This window comes from Anser anser (assembly GCF_964211835.1).
Source record: "Anser anser genome assembly, chromosome: 6".
NCBI classification, from domain to species: Eukaryota; Metazoa; Chordata; class Aves; order Anseriformes; family Anatidae; genus Anser; species Anser anser.
Window position 1 is genome coordinate 5,531,896 of NC_139726.1, and position 21,355 is coordinate 5,553,250.

The following is a 21,355-nucleotide window of genomic DNA, read 5'->3' on the forward strand; positions in this document are numbered from 1 at the left end:
CAGGAAATAGTGTATGAAGATGTATTATCTGGAAAGGACTATTATATAAAACACTTCTCTAATAAAATAACTTGCCCTTCATGATCATGCTTCTCATGGAAGCTTTTCCTGAGGGATAACATTTATTATGGCATTTTAATTATGTTTAGAAAATATTAGTCTTGATTTAACCAACACAGAAGTATTAACTGCATTTTGAGATACAATTAAAGCACATTAATGTAAATGTCCATTACTGTAAGCATGTTTTAGCTTATGACATGATAACTAGAATAAGTACAGACAAAAAGTTAATGGAGGAAAGCTCATTAATCGCTCTTTATCAGTCATGTAAATATGTGTAAAACATTTTGGCCTTCAATATAAATTCCATACTGACCTGTGTCTTTCCTTGAGCTTTACAGCATTTATAGGTTTTAAAATTCTGTGATTAAATGTAGTGTTTTATAAGGTTTATAAGCCTCATGGATCAAAAATTTGTTTCTGTTCTTAGCATATATTTGCAAAGATACTAAAAGAACCCAATACAACCTTCTTCATGTTAGAATCATGTTAGATAGAAAAGAAACAAAAGATGTACACCTGCATATCTCTAAATCTGTGTAATGATGGTATAACTTTATTTTTTTCCAATTTCTTACATAAAAAAAAAAAAACAACAAACTGAGAAAATTATTCTTAAACGTAAAAGTGATGTGAATAAAATGCTTGACCAGTAGATTTGAAAATGTTTGCCTGAGCGTCTTTTAATCTGAACGGATTTGTCAGGAAAACCGTTTTTTTCTTCATTTTTTTCCTTCCTTTGGAAACATGGAGACAATCAGGATTAAAATTCCAAGATTTTATTCTTTAAAGTAACAACAAATTAGGTGGATTGGGATTACAGAAATTATTTCAGAAACTTTGATTTCAACGGATTTATGATTCTAAAATTAGGTGAGACGTCTCAATACCTAAGAAGTCATGACACCTTTAATACTCAGAAGTAGGACCATATTTGTTTAAGAAACATATGATGTTTTTATTCTATTTAATGCTTAATAATGGCATACCTATACCTGGCTTTAAAGTATGCATCTGTTACAAAGCAAGTATTTTCCTCATATTAATGTTACCTTCCATCACAGGATCTGGAATGCTGTTTAGGGGCTTCATAGATTACATACTGGCTTCTATGTGTTTCTTTCCATGAACCTGTGCTTTCCTTTTTGTAAGAAACACGTGGTATTTCTTAGCATATTTGCTACCCTCGGCTTTTGTATAAGTTCAAGTTATGTATTTTAAATTGTTGAAATCAGAATTGTCACCAGCAAATTCTGTAATAAGGCATCATAAATTCACTAATTCGATTAAAAAAAAAAAAAAAAAAAAGTAAACATAGGGTGTGTTTGTAATGGCCAGTAGAGTGTCTCAGAGAACTCATCTGAGTGAATACAGTTAGATGACTTACTGCAATGTTTGCCTGATTTTCCAGAGTAGCATAGGTACTTATTTTTTGTAGTTTTGGTTATCTACACTGCTGCACTTAAAACTACGCTAAAATTGCCTACTAGCCGTACTAGAGATTTTTCAAATACTTCTTCTAGACATCTAGTTCTAAATATTTTTGTAAGGGATAGACTGCTCATAATAGTTTCAGAGTAATTTGGCTGCTTTCATGTGGGATGTGAAGTTCACAGAACATCAAGGTTATCCTGTAGCTATTCAACTAGAGTGCAACTAATGTATTGAAGTTTTTTGATAGTATTAAGTATAATAAAAAAATCAGATTTGCATCGTAAAGGCAAATTAGACTTGGCAACAACAAAACAAAACAAACAAACAAAAACCCACAAACTACACAGCAATTAACGTTCAAATTTCATGACAAAGTCAGTAAAATGCTGGTTTAAAAATCATAATTCTGGTGCGATTAAAAAAAGGTCCTAAACAATTCTTTCACTTCTCATGTCAGTCCATTTGGCATTCATGTAATTCATTACAACATGAGAAAAAATCCTTAAGTATCATTTTAGCAGCATCCGGCATACATGGAAAGTAAATATAGTTATATAGCAGTGGAAAAGACATGCAAAGACTTGCAAAAGACAAAATTGCTCCGGCTTGTGGGTATACTGTTCCAAACTTCCGTTAAAAGTCTACAGTATTATTCACATGATTAAAATGGTATCTAAATGTTCATTTTTTATGATTTCATAGCTGGATGTATTGGACAGACTGGGAAGAAGATGAAATAGATGACAGTGTGGGAAGAATTGAGAAGGCATGGATGGATGGCTACAGTCGGCAGATTTTTGTAACATCAAAGATGCTATGGCCAAATGGTTTAACTCTGGACTATCATGCCAATGTGTTATACTGGTGTGATGCCTATTATGATCACATTGAAAGGATATTTTTGAATGGAACTGACAGAAAGGTAAAAGAAAAATACTGCTGCTTTGCCACAGGCGTGCTCTTTCACTGGATTTTATTGTGTTATGTTAAAAATACTTTTCAAGCTTTTTAAAGTCTGTGTAACCCTGTGGCATGTCCAGTGTCATCTCTGTTGAAACAAGCGATGTTGGCAGTCTCCTGCAGAAGAATAAAATACAGCTTAAAGTTTTCATCTTTACTTTAGAAAGTGACACAAAAGTTGTTATTTTTTTTTATTAATATATTTTTCTCATGTGACAATGAATTTCATCTTGATTGATCCACCAAACTACAGAGAGCTTTTCAGTAAAAAAAAAAAAGTCTTCTTTTGACTCTGCCAGAGCGAGGCTTTCATTTAGCTTTACTGCTTTTGATGAATCTCAGGACCTCATTTGAACATTTGTGGTACTATGTAGAGGGGAAACACTCAACAAGTGCAGACAACACTGGAGAGTGATTGTTTTAGTTATTACTAATGGCTGCATTAACTAGATACAAATCTTTATAGAAGTCCTATGTTGTTTTCTAGAAGGAACAAGCACAGAACAGACATATGGAAAACAGCTGATGCTTTAGACTGGAATCTAATCATACGGGGGAGGTTTAGCCATCTATTTCATAAAATTAGTACCTTGACAATTGAAATTTTTCCTTTAGTGTTAATAGAGAGTGGCAGGCATTAAGTCCTTTTACTTCTGTGTAAGGATTTTTTTCACAAATTCACTTGTCCTTTATTCATGATTCCCTCCATATGATGGCCTTAATAGGACCAATACGCAGATCTCTAGTACTGAAAATAGTGACTGTAGACACCGTTCTCCCTGGTACTCATCCCTGTGCAAGCACATATTGCTTTTAAACTCATTTATATTGGATTATCTGCTCTTAAACCTGTATCAATGCAGTAGTGTTGCAGTTTGTCACAATAGCTAGGTTGGGATTCACATTTAGTGCTTATACTTTTGCTCCAAATCCATTATGGTCCTGTAATGGAGGGGGCAGGAAGGTAAGTGTACTGGGAGCAAGGCAATTTTAATCAAAGATCTTTGTCTACTTTCCATGTTAGACTTGTTGGAAAGTTCCTGGGCAGAACAGGTGTAAACAAGTAAATGCAGCTGCCATGAATTACACATGGATTACTAGTGAGAGATGCTGTTTTTGCCTCCTGCTGTAACTGCTGAATAATAAGAAGCACCTGTCTTTATAGGCTTTATATTGAAGTGTCACAGAATTCTTCTGTTGTTGGTTGTTGTTGATTTTTAAAGGTTTCCTTATATAATCCTGTGATTTAAATAAACTTTAGAGACATCTGAGTAAATTGTATGCATCCAAAAATAACTAGAAGATGCTTGCTCTGGATGCTGGGTCCTTTGTTATTTATTCCAGGATATTCTGGTTAAAATATAACTGGGTCGGTAGCATCTTTAATTCTGTAAGTGTTGGTATAGTGAAGATTTGGGGGCTTGGGAATTTCTAAATTAATTCCACCAGTAGTTGGTGGATTCATTTTTATCAAAAGCAGTTAACTGAAGTGTTTTGACCATTAAATAAATGAATAATAAATAAATACATTCCAAAGCCAAATAGAAAAATTGAAGGGGAAAGTGAGATGCTGTTTTGTCACCTCAAAGCAGTTGTATTTCAACAGTTTATATCTCCTTATTCTCTTGGGTATGTGTCTCTAAATAGAGACAAGGTACAGAATCCGATGAACTGCTTCACTGTTTCTGGAGGCAAGATAGAAATACACTGTTGGGCATTAGTTCAAGGAAGTAGCCCAGCCAACAGAAGAATACTGGAACTTAATCATCCCAAACAGCAGCTGCTATGATGAAGTATAAAGGCAGCATTCCCAGAAGTAGATGATATAGACTTTTGCTGTCTTCTATGTCTTTCTAAATTAAATCATTCAAATTAATGCAATTTTCATAATGGTAAAACTTTTTTTTTTTTTTTAGTTTTAATTCTGTAGGAAATATTTTTAAACTATTCTTCTTTATCAGATAGCTCTGTAGTTGTAGTTGTATTTCTTGTTAACGAGTCCTGAGACTAGAGCTATAGCAAAGATGTGGGTTTACATTCCTGCAGCCAATAAAATAGAGACCAGATTTGGTTATAATTTGTAGTTCTGTGTATGTTAATTAACCAGAGGCAGAAGATTAGTGGGGAAAAATAGTTTTTACTATTATGAGAATAAACTGTGGCATGTTTTGTTTTGTTTTTTAAGTTACCACAACCCCCCAAAAATGGGGAATTTAATAAGAAAAATAAAAAAGTAGTTTCTGCTCTTTGCTTCACATTTGAACAAAAATAAGCAACTCATACACACTGTTCTTTGCTTTTGGTAGAAGCAAGAGTACTGACTTAAAACCTAGTTGAGGTAAAAATCACTCCAAAATATGGGATTGATTGTTTATAGGAGAAGAGGATTTCAGCAACATTTCAGAAGGAGCAAATATTTGATATCTTTCACACATATCCAAAATTATTAGAAATGAACATGCTTCCATGATAGGGAAGAAGGTAGATTTTTACTGAGCATAATAATTGCATGGTTACCTGCATTCCTGTGCATTATCCACTTAAAATGAATGTATATGAAGTTCTGGAGTTAACTGTTGCTGGTGCACAGAACAGCTTTACACTATTTAATTCATTGCATTAAATTGCTATGTCTGCACATTGCTAATCTCCTAATCTCAGTTTTCCTGTTTTCTGTTTTATGTTCTCTATAATGTATGCTAAGAAAAAATAATTATTTTAACCTTGCCAATGATCACTAATTAATTGCAGGTAGTCTACAGTGGGAAAGATCTGAATCATCCTTTTGGACTATCACATCATGGAAATCGTGTTTACTGGACAGATTATATGAATGGGTCTATTTTCCAGTTGGATCTGGTTACAGGAAATGTGACACTGTTAAGAAGTGAGAGACCACCTTTGTTTGGGCTCCAGATTTATGACCCACGCAAACAGCAAGGTATTAAAAAGATATGATTCTTCAAAGCTCTGTTATAAAAGGATATTTTCCATGCTGATTATGGCATGACAAAGACACTTCTTAATATTTCAGTCCATTGATGTTAAAACTTATCATCTTGTACTTATTAAAAACAGTGGGCCAAATTAGTATAACTAACTGTATTTCTTCTGTGTTTATTACTGTTTTCCTCATATGTGAAAGAGACACTGAAAATATAAGACAGAATGGATAATATGTACACATTGGCTCATACACATAAAATACTTTGTTTAATTTGCTTTTTCTTGGGTAAGATCTTCATCAGCAACATATGACTTAGTCTGCTGAAAGTACAAGGTGCTGTTATACAGAATCCAAGTCAGTGGCCTGTGAGAGTAGTGGAAGAGTAGGTTGTTTATGCTACTTGTGTCAGTAGAGAAATGAGATAAAAAGACATAAAGTAGTATGGATAGTTTAGAAAATGCACACAATTTAATTCACATTTGTATTTTACTGAAGAAAACTTTGGAATCCATTTACTGCATACAGAATTTAGATAAGTGTTGAATATTTGCTTTCTTTAGTGAGAACATATTTCTGGTTAATGTCTGCTACCAGAGATTGAAAGCATGAAACTAAACAGGAATGAGTATAAGTAAAATACTGTTTTAAAAGTGGACTATGTTAAATATTAATATCTTTATAGATCTCAAAAAGAAAAATGTCAAGCCTATTGGGCTATCATTTTTGACACGTACAAGTAGAACAGTGTTTCCTGTCCCACAGTTCCTACAGGAAATCAGAGACCCTCAGATATTTGCAGTCCTGTAATGTTTGATCCTGTACATTAATCGAAAAAGTAACAAAATAGAAATGTCACCATTTATCCCAATGCTATTTAGTACAGATACAACTTTAAGATGTACTTTGCTCAGCTGTAATAGCCAGTATATTAAAACGGTGCAGGTTTTTTTTTTAGGTTTACAGGACATCTCACAGGTACCTTATCACCAGGCTTAAAATTCAGCTGTATTTTCACAGTATCATCACCAGCAGTGTTTGTTAGAACACCTGACAGCTGTCAGTAACTTCATGTGAACTGCATATGGCTTTTGGGAAGGAACAACAGGGGAAAAGAAAGCAAAGAAATAGCAGATGTGTTCATCAAAGAGTAGTGTAATGTCTGCATTGAATTCTGTCTGCCGTGATCTCATTATACTTCTAATTTCTGTTTCCTTTCTCTTTTTTTTCTTAGTCTGCATTTGTAGTCACATTGTTTGAACATGTGCAACTGCCATTATAATTCAGACCATTTCTATATATACTGTTGGATTTCTTTAAACTACTACATTCATGGCAATCTGTCATCACATGTAGATGTGACATATTAAATAGTTTCCAACGTTTATTCATCTCCTAAAACGTGAGATAGAATGCTGTGAGCTAATGATGTAATTGCTTTTTATTCTTACAAGTTATTGCAACCTGTATCTGAAATTATTTTTATATTATAAGCTGTAGTAAACAAACTATGAGAATAATGTTTCCCTAAATGGAGAGGATAACAGTAAAAGGATCTTCAAATGCTTACATACTCAAAAAAGAAAAATAAAAACAAATATATAAACAAAACTTGTTCTAGCACGGCTGTTAGTTTTAAAGTTCCTTTTCTTGCTTTTACAGGTGATAATGCATGTCGTGTTAACAATGGAGGTTGCAGTACTCTTTGTTTAGCCATTCCTGGAGGCAGAGTTTGTGCCTGTGCTGATAATCAGCTTTTGGAGGAAAACAGTACAACTTGCACAAGTAAGCTTTTTAAAGAGTTCACTGGAAAATATTTTAAAATGTCTGATGTGTTAAAGGATTTAAATATTTCACTTACCTCTTTTACAAAATATCAGAAATATAAGAAAATTTCAAGGTAATAATCTATATGAACTGGTTTCAGATTATTATATGGACTTAATATCTTTAGCTGAAATCAGGCATAGAAAATATTTGTTCTCAAGATGTTTATAAAATCCATCAAGCAGATATTTATATACATAATATGTCCTTACATAGGCTATGCAAATTTGCCATCTTTTCCTTTCATCTCTTCCTTGGATATCTTCATTGAAACACCAATAATATTCATAATAAAATATGAGATTTAAAATTAAGGTTAATGTCAGATAATATATGCATTCAAAAAAAAAGATTACACAACATTTTGTAACTTAAAATTTTGATCTTTTTGATCTCATTCATTAGTTCTTGAAGCGTAATGTGTAAAACTTTACATAGCTCTCCAGCTATAGACCTGGTAGAGCTGAGTAAAGCAAAAGGATTATTTCATATCATGATGAACATTATTGAGTTTACAATTACCTTGAACTGGACCCAAATGCATGGCTGGCAGAGACATCTCTGTTGCTAAAGAAAACTTCTTTTTAGCAGAAAATACTGGAAGGAGGATTTAGCACTGGTAAGATGGAATGTTAGCATTAGAGAGAGGCTAGACACTTTCAGATCTCAATGAAGTATCTTTCCTCCTTTTTTCCCATCTGACTTCAGTGCCCAGCTCTTTCCAAAGACTTTGGTGTTCCTGATAGGGTCATAGAGTGATGTGTTGTATTTTACACACTAAAGATTCTGAACCTTATGTTGAGAAATGTGTCTGTCTGGATTTACCAGTAAGCTTGTAGCTTGCTACTTAAATCTGCCGCCATAGAATTTTATCCTTTACTTGCTGAGTTTGTACCAGTGCATAATGCAGGTGTTTGAGTTGTTGCTTAGATACAAGAATCAGCTTTTCAGTAATCATTTTCTAGTCCTTAAGTGTGCAACAGAATTTGGATTGTCTGTAAGAATATTTTCTTTTCACTGTCAGTGAGGCATTACAATATTTTAAACTGGTATCTTTACACTATCATCTTATGCATCAATTAAAAAAAAAAATAAAAAAGATTGCCATTCTGTTATGAGTGGCATATTCTGTTCTTCCATTTATTAAAAATACATTACCTCAACTATACACTCAGGTCTGCATGCTGCTACAGGCTTCGGGAGGAATTACCTAAAAAATCCAAAGTTTACTAAAAACTCCTCTGAAGAGTGCTAACAAAAAAAATGGTATCTATTTATATAGAGGTACTATTGCATTCTGTATTTATCAAGCTGATAAATCACATGTGCTTCTGGAATATTTTTCCTAGTTAAACAGGGAGAAGTGCTACCACAGTTGTGCAAAGCTGAACAGTTTCAGTGCAACAATAAGCGCTGTATCCAGGATCGCTGGCGCTGTGATGGGGATGATGACTGCTTGGATGGCAGTGATGAACATTCTGAAATTTGCTGTATGTATTCTTTTAAATTTTAACCCACATTTCATACTTTATTTAAAAATCTGGAAACAAAATAATACATCTGTATTAAGCACAAGCAATATCCTTAAGTTATTTATGTAAATCTTTCATTTTCTTGCATATAATAATAGTAGTATTTTTAAATGACACTCATGTACTAGTTTCATAGCTTAGTACAAGAGCAGTATGTCAGTCATACTGATTTTGATTTTGGTATTGTCATTTCTAATTCTTTCTGTTTAGGGATATTTTGCTTGGTTTCCCATTATTGCACTTTTTGAATAGGGTCATAGAGTAGTTGAGGTTGGAAGGGGCTTCAGGTTGTCTCTAGTCAACCTTCTTCTTAAGCTGGGTCAGCCTCACCTTGGCAGCTGCCTTGGTAGGCAGTTCAAGGCTAAGTACAGTACCTGATGGCAGGGAATTAAGATGACAGACAGACAGATCTCCGTAGTGCCTACATGCTGAACAAGAGGTAATAGACACAAATTGAAAAGCAGGAAATTTCATCTGAACACAAGGAAACATTTTTATACTGGGAGGGTGGTCAAACTCTGCAATGGATTGCCCGTCTATGGATATATTTGAAACTCAAAAGGGCATGGTCCTGGGAATCCTCTTCTAGTTGACCCAGCTTGAGTGGGGGATTGCGCGAGGTGATCTCAAGCAATCTCTTCCTACCTTCAAGTATTCTGTGATTCTGTAATGTTTTATTTATTTATGTATTTACTTAAGAAGAAAGAATACAATACTTCCAGTTATAGCAAGATGTAATCTGTCTTTAAAAATTCAGTTTCAGTAGAGCTATAGTATTGTTATCTTTACTTTAGAGTCCCAGTGTTGAAATGAAAATAGTAGAAAGCATACCAATTATGTATCTGTGTCATTCCTGGAAAGGAGAGTTGCAGCTGTGAAAATTCCTCTTTCCTTCCTCAGTTTGTTGCAATGCTTGCCTATTTCTATCATTAGATCATTTCCCTAAACCAAGTCTCCTTTACAGAAATGAAAATTCATTATTTATTTTCCTATCAATTGTAGACATGATGAACTCTTCTACTGTGAAGCATTGTTCTCTTTGTCTGAAAACTTCTGTCATGATCTCTCAGTCTTTTGTCTCTAAAAAAAAAAAAAAAAAAACCAACTCTAATGTGTTGTTTTGTTATTTTTTTTTTCACAATAAATTGTTTGTTTTGTTTATTAGTTTGTTTAGATTTCCTTGCTCTTTATTGAACGTTGTCAAATGATCCTTGGGGTTGGGTGTCCAAAACTGGATGTATGTACTTCTGCTGAGGTCTTTATGAACCTGATGAGGCTGAGAGAATTTGTTTGTGAGGATTGAGAGTGGTGTTTATATATCCTTAGGTAAATCTTGCTTGTTTCACACAGGCTTGATGTTGATACATACTGAGTTTGTCATCCTTTGTAATCCCTTGGTCTTTTTCTGCGTGGCTGTTACATAGACAATTTTTCTTTTATCCTGCATTTATGTATTTTGATAGCTCCATTTAAGTCATAATTCTTGTCAAGACATTTGTCCAGTTGATCTGAATTGTAGTGCTTACTAACATAATACAAAGCATTCTTATACTTAAATAAGGAGTTCAACTAATAAAAAGAATAAGAAGGAAAATCTTTTGGCAGAGTTGAATTGATTCTCATTTAAATTAGTGTAATTTAGATGAATTCATTGATCAAAGCTCATAATACTTAGGGGATTTATACAGATATAAATGAAATCATAATCCGGTCCCAAACCTGTATGTGACATACAGTTAAAGAGTCCAGTATGATAGCAGTAATCCCTTTTCAACAGTTGCTATAGTAACTTCAATAGATTTTTTTTTAATTAGCCTGAATTATTTGCAGTTATGAATAGAATACACACTCGTTAAATATATATAAGCAAAAGCTTAAATACCATTAAAAATAATATCTATGTCTCTAATAATAAAGTCAGATTAAAAAAAAAAAATCTTCCTGTTTTACTTTCATCACGTGTGATAGCAGTTTTATTTGCCAGTCATATTGCAAACTAGGTTGGTTTGTAAGTGTAATACAACTTGGAATACCTTTTTGCTCAGATTATTAATTAATCTTTATCTCAAATGGTCTTGCACCTTCCACGCAAAACACTCATGAAGTGTTCATGTGCTACTAGTATCACACTCACTCTGTGTTGTTTTCAATAGGAAGAATAGGTAGAAAGGTCAAAGATAAAAGCTACTGAAATGTCAAGGATAAGCCTGCAAGATGTCCTTTCATTTCAAATACCATTTGTTTCCAGATATATGTTAAACTTTAAAAAAGAGACTGTGGATGGCTGAGTAGGTAGAAGAGAACATGAGATTTTTATTTTTTTATTTTTTTTTTTAACCCAGCATTTGAAACGGTGTATAGTTTATTGCTCTTGTGTAGATGAGCAAGATCTGCTAATAATAGACCCTGTTATTAGCATAAAAGAAGCAGAACATACATACTTGTTACATCTGGAAAAGGAGGTCAGCAGTATTTACATAATTTTTGTGCTTTCAAAGTCTTCCTTCTTCCAGTGATATTTGGTAGCTAGCAAAAACAGGTTTGTGAGATACCTTTTTCACTCTTGAATACCAGATTTTTTGTCACTTTTACACTGCAGCGTATTTTACTTTTTGACACCTGAAATTCTCTGGTAAGTAAAAAGGAGATGTATATATGGCCATTGACAGTAACGTGCATCTTTTCAAACACATTTTATAACCTGCTCAAATCTCTGCTCACTGTTGTATAGTATTTTGGATATGTGCTTAGCAATTTACATCTTTGTTCCCTTTGGTGTTCTGTTTTGTTTTGCTTATATGCGCTTCAGTTTGCAAACCTCATTTTACACGGATTAAAACAATAAAGAAACTCAATGACATCCTTTTTTAAGGAAATAGAAATATTGTGGCAGCAAAGCCCTACTAATGCAACAAAGCCTAATGCTAGACTTCACAGAGGATCGTTATTATTTTAAATCAAAACTGAGAACTGAGTTCACTCATATTCATTCTCCAGTTCCCAGTTTCTCAGGTAGCACGTGTCCCTGTAGTCTACCAATATTATTTGTGAATGATGTGGATGACAAGCCGTAATGGCAGTTGAATACTCAACATATTTCCTGGAACCCTGTGAGGATTCTTGAATGTTTCATCTTTGCCCTTAAGAATCTGACATTGATTGTCTTTTGTCTCTTTATTGGAATGTCTTCCAGCACCACTCCTGTTCTGTACATTCCCCGTATCTTCAGTCAGTGACTTCAGCCTGCCTTTTCTTTCTGTCTGGTTATATACTGCCCCTTCTCTTCCTTAGGTGGATGTTTTGAGAATCTGTATAGGGATGTTCTGATACCCTGACGACCTGTGGAGTGCCATCAAGACAAGGCACTCAGATCTTTCTTTTTGTGCTACTCATATTCTAATTTGTGCCAATATTAACATTTTGTATTGCTTCTCTTTGTTTTTGCTTTTAAGAAACCTGCCTGCCTTCCTTCTCCCATACTTACGTTCCATGTAAATAAATAGACTTGTACTGACTTAGTTTTAGGTGAATTGAAAAGAAACTTATTCTGTCTAGGCATGGCATACTGAATGTTTAGATCCATACTTAATGTTCCAAACATGTAATGAATGTCTGGGATCTCATTTTGGAATTTGGGCATGCGCTCAGGTGGCTCACGTTAAGGTATTATTAAGGTAGTCTTGAGTATTTTAAAATACTTATTAGTGTTTGGTCCTTTACTTTTAAAAGAAAAGGTATCTGAAATTTGTTTAGTTAGACATAATCCCCTAGCATCCATGTGTTTGTACTAGAGAAAAAAATTACCCCTCTATTAAAAATTAGATAGTTTTCAATGATGAGTAGCAAATTTCCCAGGCTTACAGAAAAGTCAATGATTTCTGTTGAGGGACAAATCTATTCAACATCTATGTATAGGTTACCTAGAAATTAACATGTTTAATCAGATGTATGTAATGTATGGTTTAAACTATTTTTGGTTAATTCAACTTTACTAGACTTTAAGATAGCTAAAGTATTTATGTATACAATTAAATTTTGAGATAGATGGAGCCATATTTGTTCTTTTCCTTAGCGTAACATAATAAAAATTTGGTGATATCTGGCTGCCGATAAACTTGACTTGTGAGAGAAGTGTTCAGTTACCTGTGTTTGCCATTCAAGAAAGATTTGCTTTTGTCATTTTAAACCTATTGTGAGATTGCCTTTCTCTTGATACCTGTGATGTTTTTATTCATGTTGCCATATATCTATACCTAAATCACTGTCAATTTTTATATATGTTATGTATATATATTTGAGGATTTTATATTCCAAATGTTATTTACACAGAACGTAAATGTGAGCTTGATGGCAAACAATGGATCCGACAATTTACCAGTTTTTGTTACCTTTTGCGACATAAATCCTTAGATCAATTTTTACTGCATTACTTCTTAAAAATTGTTTTAATCCCAATTGTTTTTCCTTTATATTTCAATGTTTTTGTTTTTATTTTGGAAAAAATATACAGCCCTTTCCAACCTCAGATTAGGACCTGGGTACACTGAAAAAAATGTAAAATTTCCTGTTCAGTTCAAGATGATTTTAAGCAAATATATTTCAGTATTATATAATGCAAGTTACAAGAGATGACATTTTTTAACAAATGTGATGGATATGTGCATCCAGTCCAGGTCATTTGAGTGCCATACTCCCACGCATGTACCCTGTCATGTATATGGTGTAGGTTTACTAGGTTACCAGCTGGGCAATAAAAGTTCTTTTATGGATCCTTTGTGTTTTAAGCCTATTGAAATTCTCAGGTGATGAAATTCTCTGATAAACCTTCAATTTCACGTTTCCATGTACCAAATGTAGCCTGAAACGGAACTGTTGTTGAGTGGCTATCATTATATTTTCAGCTTGTATTAACTGCTGTAGCTCAAATAATGTGAAACTCAGGCGTTTCATCTATAATATATTAGAGGCATGCAGGATAAACCTTGCATTTGCACTTTTTTGGAAACAGAATTTTGTCTGTTCACTTTTGATGTCTTTTCATTTGTACTTATAAGATGCTGCTACCTTTTGTCACTTAGTCATTATTATAAGAGGATTTCCATATTGACACTAGTGTAATAGGAAGTTCTTTACTATGTATTTTTTATGTTTAAGTACTCAATTTTTTTATTGACTGCATTGCTGAACTATTTTTATATTGTAGCGATGATAACCATGCTAACTGCATCATCATTAAATACAATTTAATACACTGTTTTCAGTTGCTTTTCTGATCATTTTCTTAGGAGAAATGCTTTTGTGTTTTTCTTTTCCCAGTCAATCATAGTTGTCCTGACAATCAGTTTAAATGCCAAAATAATCGCTGCATTCCCAAGAGATGGCTTTGTGATGGAGCTAATGATTGTGGTAATAATGAAGATGAATCAAATAAAACCTGTGCAGGTAAAAACTTTACTTAATTCCAACTCCATAAACTATTCAGGACTGCTCTGAGCTGAACTGAACCAGTCTACTTTTAGTAATCTGATTATTGCCATTTTAAATTAATTCAGATGTTGATGCACCTAAGGCTGGAATATAAATTATGTTTCACTTAATCCTTGTGCTCGACTGTGCTTTCCAAAGTAATTCAGCACTTAATCTATCCATATAAGTTGACTGTCAAAGCACTAATTAGTTGCATACTTGTCCCCACTAAATCTTTTTTGGCAGTTAGAATTGTTTGTTAACATGCTGTGATGAGTAAATTTTATTTTATGCTGACAAAAGCATAACTTCTTACTCAATTTCCTTTTGGTATCTTGAAAATTGTTTTCATTTGCATTTGCAATTTATTAACTATGTAATGGATTTATAAGGAAATACCAAGAGGAAGATTGTTTACTAATTCCACTAAAATAAATCATGGAGTTCCAAATCTTGAAGTGATGGTTGTTGCTGGTCAGTAGTGTACACTAAACAGTCATTATGTACAAAATATCAGACATCAATAAGCTGATGGCCATTTTAAACTGAAATCCAGTGATAGCATGTACCCGAACTCAGTTTGCTTGATTTAAATTTTCCTTTTCTGTGTACTGGTTGTTATTTGTGTGGTCTGGCTAAAAAAATGTCTAGCACAAATACAGGCCTGTAAAGTCCATGTCACCATTACAGTGTTACTGCAGATCGTAATATATCTTGATATCATTTTATATTCAACTGTATGATTGCAGAATAAGAGTCTGATCTGAAGACCATGCTTTGCATCCCTGTGTCAGTTGGCTGTGGTTTGAATTTTGTGTTCTTTTTTCTTTTATTTTTGCACTGTCAAACACTATTCACATTTAGAATAGTTCTTTGAACTATTTTAAGCTTGTATTCTATTTTGTTTGGGGCTATTTTTGTGAAGAAAAATGAAAGGTTAATTGAATATAGCAAATGAAAAAGTACTCTCTTGATTATTAGGGTTTCTAATGTATGAGTCTTTTTTAAGTGTAGAGTCACATATAGATGAAGTTCAAAAGCTTAAATCTGGATCAAAGTCTGTGTCATTATCACTGGCATTGTAGTTACAGGTTCACATTTTGAATAAACACATAAATAGTGTCAGCTTTCTATGTTAGATTGATGATTTATGATATTCATCAACTTTCAAAACCATTTCGGTAGTTACATAGTATAATTTCATTTAATGATCTTTGTTTCTTCAGAGAAAAGACATATATCGTATACTTTAATGAATCATTACAGTTTCTTATTTGCAAATGCAAAGATTCCAGGAACAGTAAAGCCAGGCACGTTATACACATGCTATATTTTTTTTCTGTGTAAATAAGAATCTCAGTAATCATTGTTTATCTTATGAAATACTGTTTGTAAATAAAAGACTTAAAATTCCAATTACAAGCTAGAATTTTTCATACCCTGCTTTTTGTTTATTTCAACTCTAGCACTGTTATTTTATCAAGTATTACTGCTCTTCTACCACCTAGTTTTGTATATTTACATGTAAAACAGTGTTTTCTTCAACATAGGAAAACCACTAAGAATTATACAATACAGAGGTAGAACACAGTCCTGCAGATTACCTCAATTTTCTCTAAAATCAAAGGAAGTGAATGATGTTTAGTCAGACAAAGTAAAATGAACAACCAGGCCAGGAGATGCTATCTAGATTTGCAACTTCTACATACAGACATGCACCAAAAGACCTAACAGATTTAGTCCATTTCCCTTGCATTTTTGGAGTGTTTTGTCTTGACAGCAAGAACATGTCAGATTGACCAGTTTGCTTGTGGGAATGGACGCTGTATTCCAACATCGTGGCTGTGTGACAGGGAGGATGACTGCGGAGATGAAACTGATGAAATGACATCTTGTGGTAAGTGAATTTTCTCTTGGCAAAAGGTAAAATTATTCTGCAGAAAGTTCAATATATAAGGTTCTCTTTTAATGCAAGCTGACACATAGAAAGAGTCTGAGGGGTCTTCTTTTTCTTTTTATATGAACTGAAGATACTCTTTCTGAAATGACAAATACAATTTATTTGATTAATAAATAAACCAAACAAAGACTACATATTCTATTAACGAGTTTTTAATTACAATACCAAATATGCAGATCAGTTAATACATTTCTAATTTACAATCCATTATTAAATACTGTCACCTTCATAAACTGATCTTTATCTCAGCCGCATACCTGGGCCCACTCAGCATAGTTTGATGTCAATAAATAAATGTGCTATTTTGCAGAAAATGGAATCTTTCTTGGTTATATAATGAGATACTAATTATTAGCAGCTCTGATGATTCCTGCTTTACTGAGATACTGCAAAGAGAGATGCACTCTTTCTAATCAGCTGCTTCCAAGCAATTAAAGTTTTTATAAGTCAGCATGACTGCCTTCATCTGTTTGACAGGTCACAGGTAACTGCCATGAGTCTGAGTGCAAAAAGGTCAATGAGCTGTCTGCAAAATATTGTATCAGGGTGTTACCTGTTTACAAGGTAATATTTATGATATTATTTGACTTAGTAGTATGGATTAGTAAATCAATCCACTTACTAATATGGATCAGTAAGTGTGTTGCAATATTATAGGACATGTTTCTGGAATGACTTTTCAAGAGTTTTTGAGAAAGAACACTGAGACAGAATATTTTCGTAGCATCAACCATGCAAACGTGAAGTGATAGGTTGTACACGAAGTAAATAAATAAATATAAACTATATTTGTTAGGATACTTAGTAGTTAGATCTGTATTTTTTTCTCAGATGTATTAATATTCTAACTTAGTTCACTGTTACAAAAATACATTGTTTCTTAATCAAAATCAAACTATGAAAACACTATCATTGATTTCATTTCCTTTTTTTTTTTCTCTTTTGAAAATTCTTACTGATGTAAACTTTCAGCATTGTTAGAGTTCTGTTACTGATAACAGTTTTTCTGCAAAAATCTCAATACCGATGAAGCCCTTCCAGTGGAAAGCAAGAAAAAAGCACATAGAGAGTAAATATGTAAATGAGAGTGGCTGATATCCCTGTGCTCCACAAACATAAATCTCAAGGTCCTCAGCTGCCAGAAAATCTATAGAGTAGGATCCAATCAGTAAATTGTGTTGATTCATAATCCTTTAAGTTTGTTTAATTTTCAATTATTCATGACTGGCAATCAGCTAATACCCATTAGTTGAGTTTACATTTTTACTTTTTAAGGCCATGTGTAATTTTCAGCGCTATTTTCTTTTATAACTGCATTCAAGATCTTTCAAAAATTTTATATGTACATAGTTGTTATGTTTCATGGAGTATTAACTTGTTTTCTCTTGTCTTGTTTCTCATTACTTTTTAACAATTCGTTAAGAAAAAAGACTTGTTTGATATTGAAAGTACTTGATATCTGATCAATAGATGAGAAATTTGATAAAGCTGAAAAAAAAAACAAAAGCATTATGTGAGTGAAAATGCATTAAGGTAGGCTTCTAATTGCCATGCTTCAAATCAAGTAAGATCTGTTGCCTGCCGTGTACAGAGGTAGAGAAGGTGATTGCAGTGGACTTGCTTTATTTCAGTCTCTCAGATTACGATGTTTTCTGTAATGGTACAGCATGGTACTTGATACTGTAATAATTTCTGTGACTGGCCATACCTTGTGTTTGTGGTCAGTTTATAGATATTAATATTATCTTTGTAAGTTCTCCTCACGTTTGGTATGGTATATCCTGTCAGCTTATCTAGAATATTTCTTCAGATCATTTAATCAACAATCATTTCACCTGCTGTCTTTCAGTTTAGCCAAATTTTACCTGTGTTCCATATTTTGGGATTTTGCTCTTTTACGCCTGAGTACTGTGATTGTAAAATATGTCAAATATTTGATTTTTCATTCTGCCTTACAATTTGATGGCTAATGGGTAAAGGCATTGCTGCCATCAAAAATATTTAGCTTTCCAATATTCTTTTGTGAAACAGTTTAAAATTCATCTTGTATTTAATAGTTACAATTACAAATAGTTTTTTTACCTGCATCAGTCTTCAGCTATGAATAACTTTTGGCTTATATTGGTTCAATAACTTATGTATACTTATGCCAGTCTATAGCTTTGGTGAGCAGGATGGGAAAGGTGATGCCAGTATCAAAAATATTTTTTTCTTAAAATACAACCATTGCTAAGAATCATGGCGTTCCTGAAGACCCTCCTTATTTTTCACCTGACTTAAGATCGTGTTTAGTGTCCATTTGTCTACCTGTCATGGCATTTGCAGTCAATAACCAAAAGGCAAAGAAAGTATCAAAGAAACAGAGCTTCTACAGAACAGTTGGATAGCAAAAATAAATAAGATTGGTGTCTACACTGTGCAGAAAGTTCCCTGTGAGTTCAAGAGGCACCTTTGTTGTTTTGTGTGTCTGCTGGGCAGTCAGCACAGGGATGGCTGTGAGTCAGCTTCAGGAGGTGACAGCGAGGGGTGGTGTTGTGTCTGTCCTCCAGGATGTAAGAGGGAGCTGTAGAGTCTGGAGGTTTGAGAAGTAAATATTGGAGATACTGGAAAACATCCTTGGAAAGACTGTGGTGATCTGAGAGACACAATATGCGTGTATGTGTAAGGGTAATCACAAGTCATTTTGATTAGTTTCAGTCTCTTTATACAAGCCATATGTAGACAGAAACATAAAGAAAATAAAGTCATGAAGGCATTCATATAAGGAAAGGGGGAAAATGCCATTTAATATAAGGATTAAGTTTTTAGAAAAAAATATGGGACAGCTAATAATACAAAAAAAATGCTTTCAGTTTTGCTTAAAACATCTAAGCATATATCATAGTTAAACATCATCATCCTTGAACATCGACATTATTTGTATCAGAACAGATTTTTGGTTGTCACTGTAAAGTGTTCCCCCAAGAAACAAATGTTTTGTTTAACAACAAAAGACTCTCTAAGAGTGATTGACAAACTTTTGTCACTGGTGTTAAATTTTCTTCCCACCTCTTTCTTGTGTTGAAGCAGAATAATCACTTTAGTCTTAAAATGTTCTTGGTGATCTCTAAATATTACTAGTTGATGTGGCTTGTTTGTTGCTTTAGGTGTGACTTTTTTTTAAGCTAAAACTGTCTCTGAGCTGCTATAAAAATAATAGCTTTTGTGTTAGCTATAGCACATTTTCTGCAACAGAGACAGCAAGAGACAGCAAATCTAAGTCAGAGACTCATTGACTAAATATTTCATTTATTGTTATAAAGAAATACTATGTTTATGTAGCATGTTTAAAAAGATCAGAAAAACGCTTCACTCCTGAGTGATTATATGGCCTGATTCTCAAAATCTTTGTGAAGTTTAGCTTTATTTCAGCTCAGTTGTAACAACACTAGAACAATCTAATGTAGCTGGAGACACCTAATGAGGAATCCACTTGGTGATTTGCTGTAGTTTTTGGCAGTTTTGTTGTAGCTGACAGGGCTATGCCTCATTTCAGATGTTACTTTCTTGCATTTAGGATGTTCTTTGTCGGAACTTCCAACCAGGAAGTCCTCAGTGAAGGAAGAACTTGCCTTTAGTAGTTCAAGTGGATTGGTAATATCGTTGTCTCTGGTTTCTGTTAGGTATCTAACACTTTCTGAGAAGAATCTTACTTTCTTGAACGTCTCTATAGAGAGTTTAGGCTCATCCACACTCGTTTTGAATCAAGTTAAACTTCCAGATTATTTCCTGTAAATTTGTAGGTTTTGTTAGGTGGATCTTGTATTTTCCAAATGGAATGGATACAAGCACAGTTTAACACGTAAATAGTATGAATGTGCATACCTAGCTATGTCATTGGTTTTAGAAGAAAAAGAAATCTGAAAAAAAATCATTTTATGCAAAAGCATATTACACAATCTTAAAAACAAAGTTCATTGTAATAGATGACTCTCTATGAATGATAATGTGTTTTCTACTTTTTTTTTTTTGCAGGAATACATGTAGGAAATGATTGTAAATACTGACATTTTAATTTTGCATTCTATTATGTCATTGTGCAGTAACTTTTATTTCTTGACTGTTCTTTTACTTTGTACTTAACCTTCTAATTTTATAGTCTTCTATTTCCTATCTTTTATTGGCAGTTATTGCAATTGGGGAACCATTTTTATATAAATAAAAATGCTGAAAACTCAATTTGTATCAGTCATAAAACTAATGGCAGACAGGCCTGGTCTGATGGGAGTATAGGACCATGACATATGACACAGAATAATACACTTCAGTTGTCCACATTGATGAAGGATAGGTATTGGATGGTGTTTATTGTTAAAAGCCTTCCCCCCCCCCCTTTTTTTTTCTCTCACTTTTTCGCTCACTTTTTCCTCCTTTCCAAATTGCCTCAGGCAAGTGCAAGTGCAGATGTTTTTTATAATGTATTCGACTTGTGTAATTTATGCATGCAGGAGGGTGAAAGAATCTCACTAAAGATGATGTACATGAAATAAGTTTTGTTTTTGAACACTTTCACAGAATTCCCAACGTGTGAACCATTAACTCAATTTATTTGCAAAAACGGAAGATGCATTAGCAGCAAATGGCTCTGTGATTCAGGCAAGTATCGAGTGTTCTTAATCTGAAATGAATAGGGTAGATCTTACTTTGATATTCATTCTTTTCTTATGAGACTAATATTACCAGTTTGTCTTGCAACTGGTTCAGAGAATAAGTATAGTAGTTCTAAATCACTTACCTAATATAGAAAGCAGCAAAATTGAAGGAACATTCAGGAAACAGTGCAGTGGGGTATGATGATAGTTGCAAATAGTGTATTCTGTAAAATGAATTGTGATGCAATCTTCAATTATTTAAAAACAAAAACAAAATGTTGTTTATGAAAGTATTTTCTGCTTTTAGAAAACAAAGCTGTTCCGGTGACAAAATACCTAATTTGTTGTTCGTGGGCAAGTTCCACTTTATAAACAGCAACTAAGAGGGAAGGTCAGGAAGGCTTTATGATATAGTTACTTCTTTTGTCCTAAAGAGAATATATCTGAATGACAGCTATTCACATGAATATTTTTCCAGAGCTTGTGATGCGGGAGGGGTATCATGCCAGTTCTAACAACATTGGGTTGGTTCTTCATC

General features: G+C 33.5%; 1 protein-coding gene across 12 annotated transcripts in view; it reads left to right on the top strand.

The window, feature by feature from the left end:
- The window catches only part of LRP1B (LDL receptor related protein 1B), a 546,211-nt gene that overhangs the window by 293,404 nt on the left and 231,452 nt on the right, over positions 1-21,355 (top strand). For 10 of the 12 annotated variants that reach the window (XM_083841828.1, XM_083841833.1, XM_083841832.1 and 7 more), the window contains 7 exons: positions 2,200-2,419; positions 5,209-5,398; positions 7,064-7,186; positions 8,578-8,718; positions 14,077-14,202; positions 16,007-16,123; positions 20,741-20,821. In XM_083841828.1, the coding sequence (XP_083697954.1) occupies positions 2,200-2,419; positions 5,209-5,398; positions 7,064-7,186; positions 8,578-8,718; positions 14,077-14,202; positions 16,007-16,123; positions 20,741-20,821 (998 nt within the window). Of the gene's footprint in view, positions 1-2,199; positions 2,420-3,615; positions 3,848-5,208; positions 5,399-7,063; positions 7,187-8,577; positions 8,719-14,076; positions 14,203-15,990; positions 16,124-20,740; positions 20,822-21,355 lie in introns of those variants that run through there. The other 2 variants (XM_083841830.1, XM_083841831.1) reach the window with 2 other exon arrangements.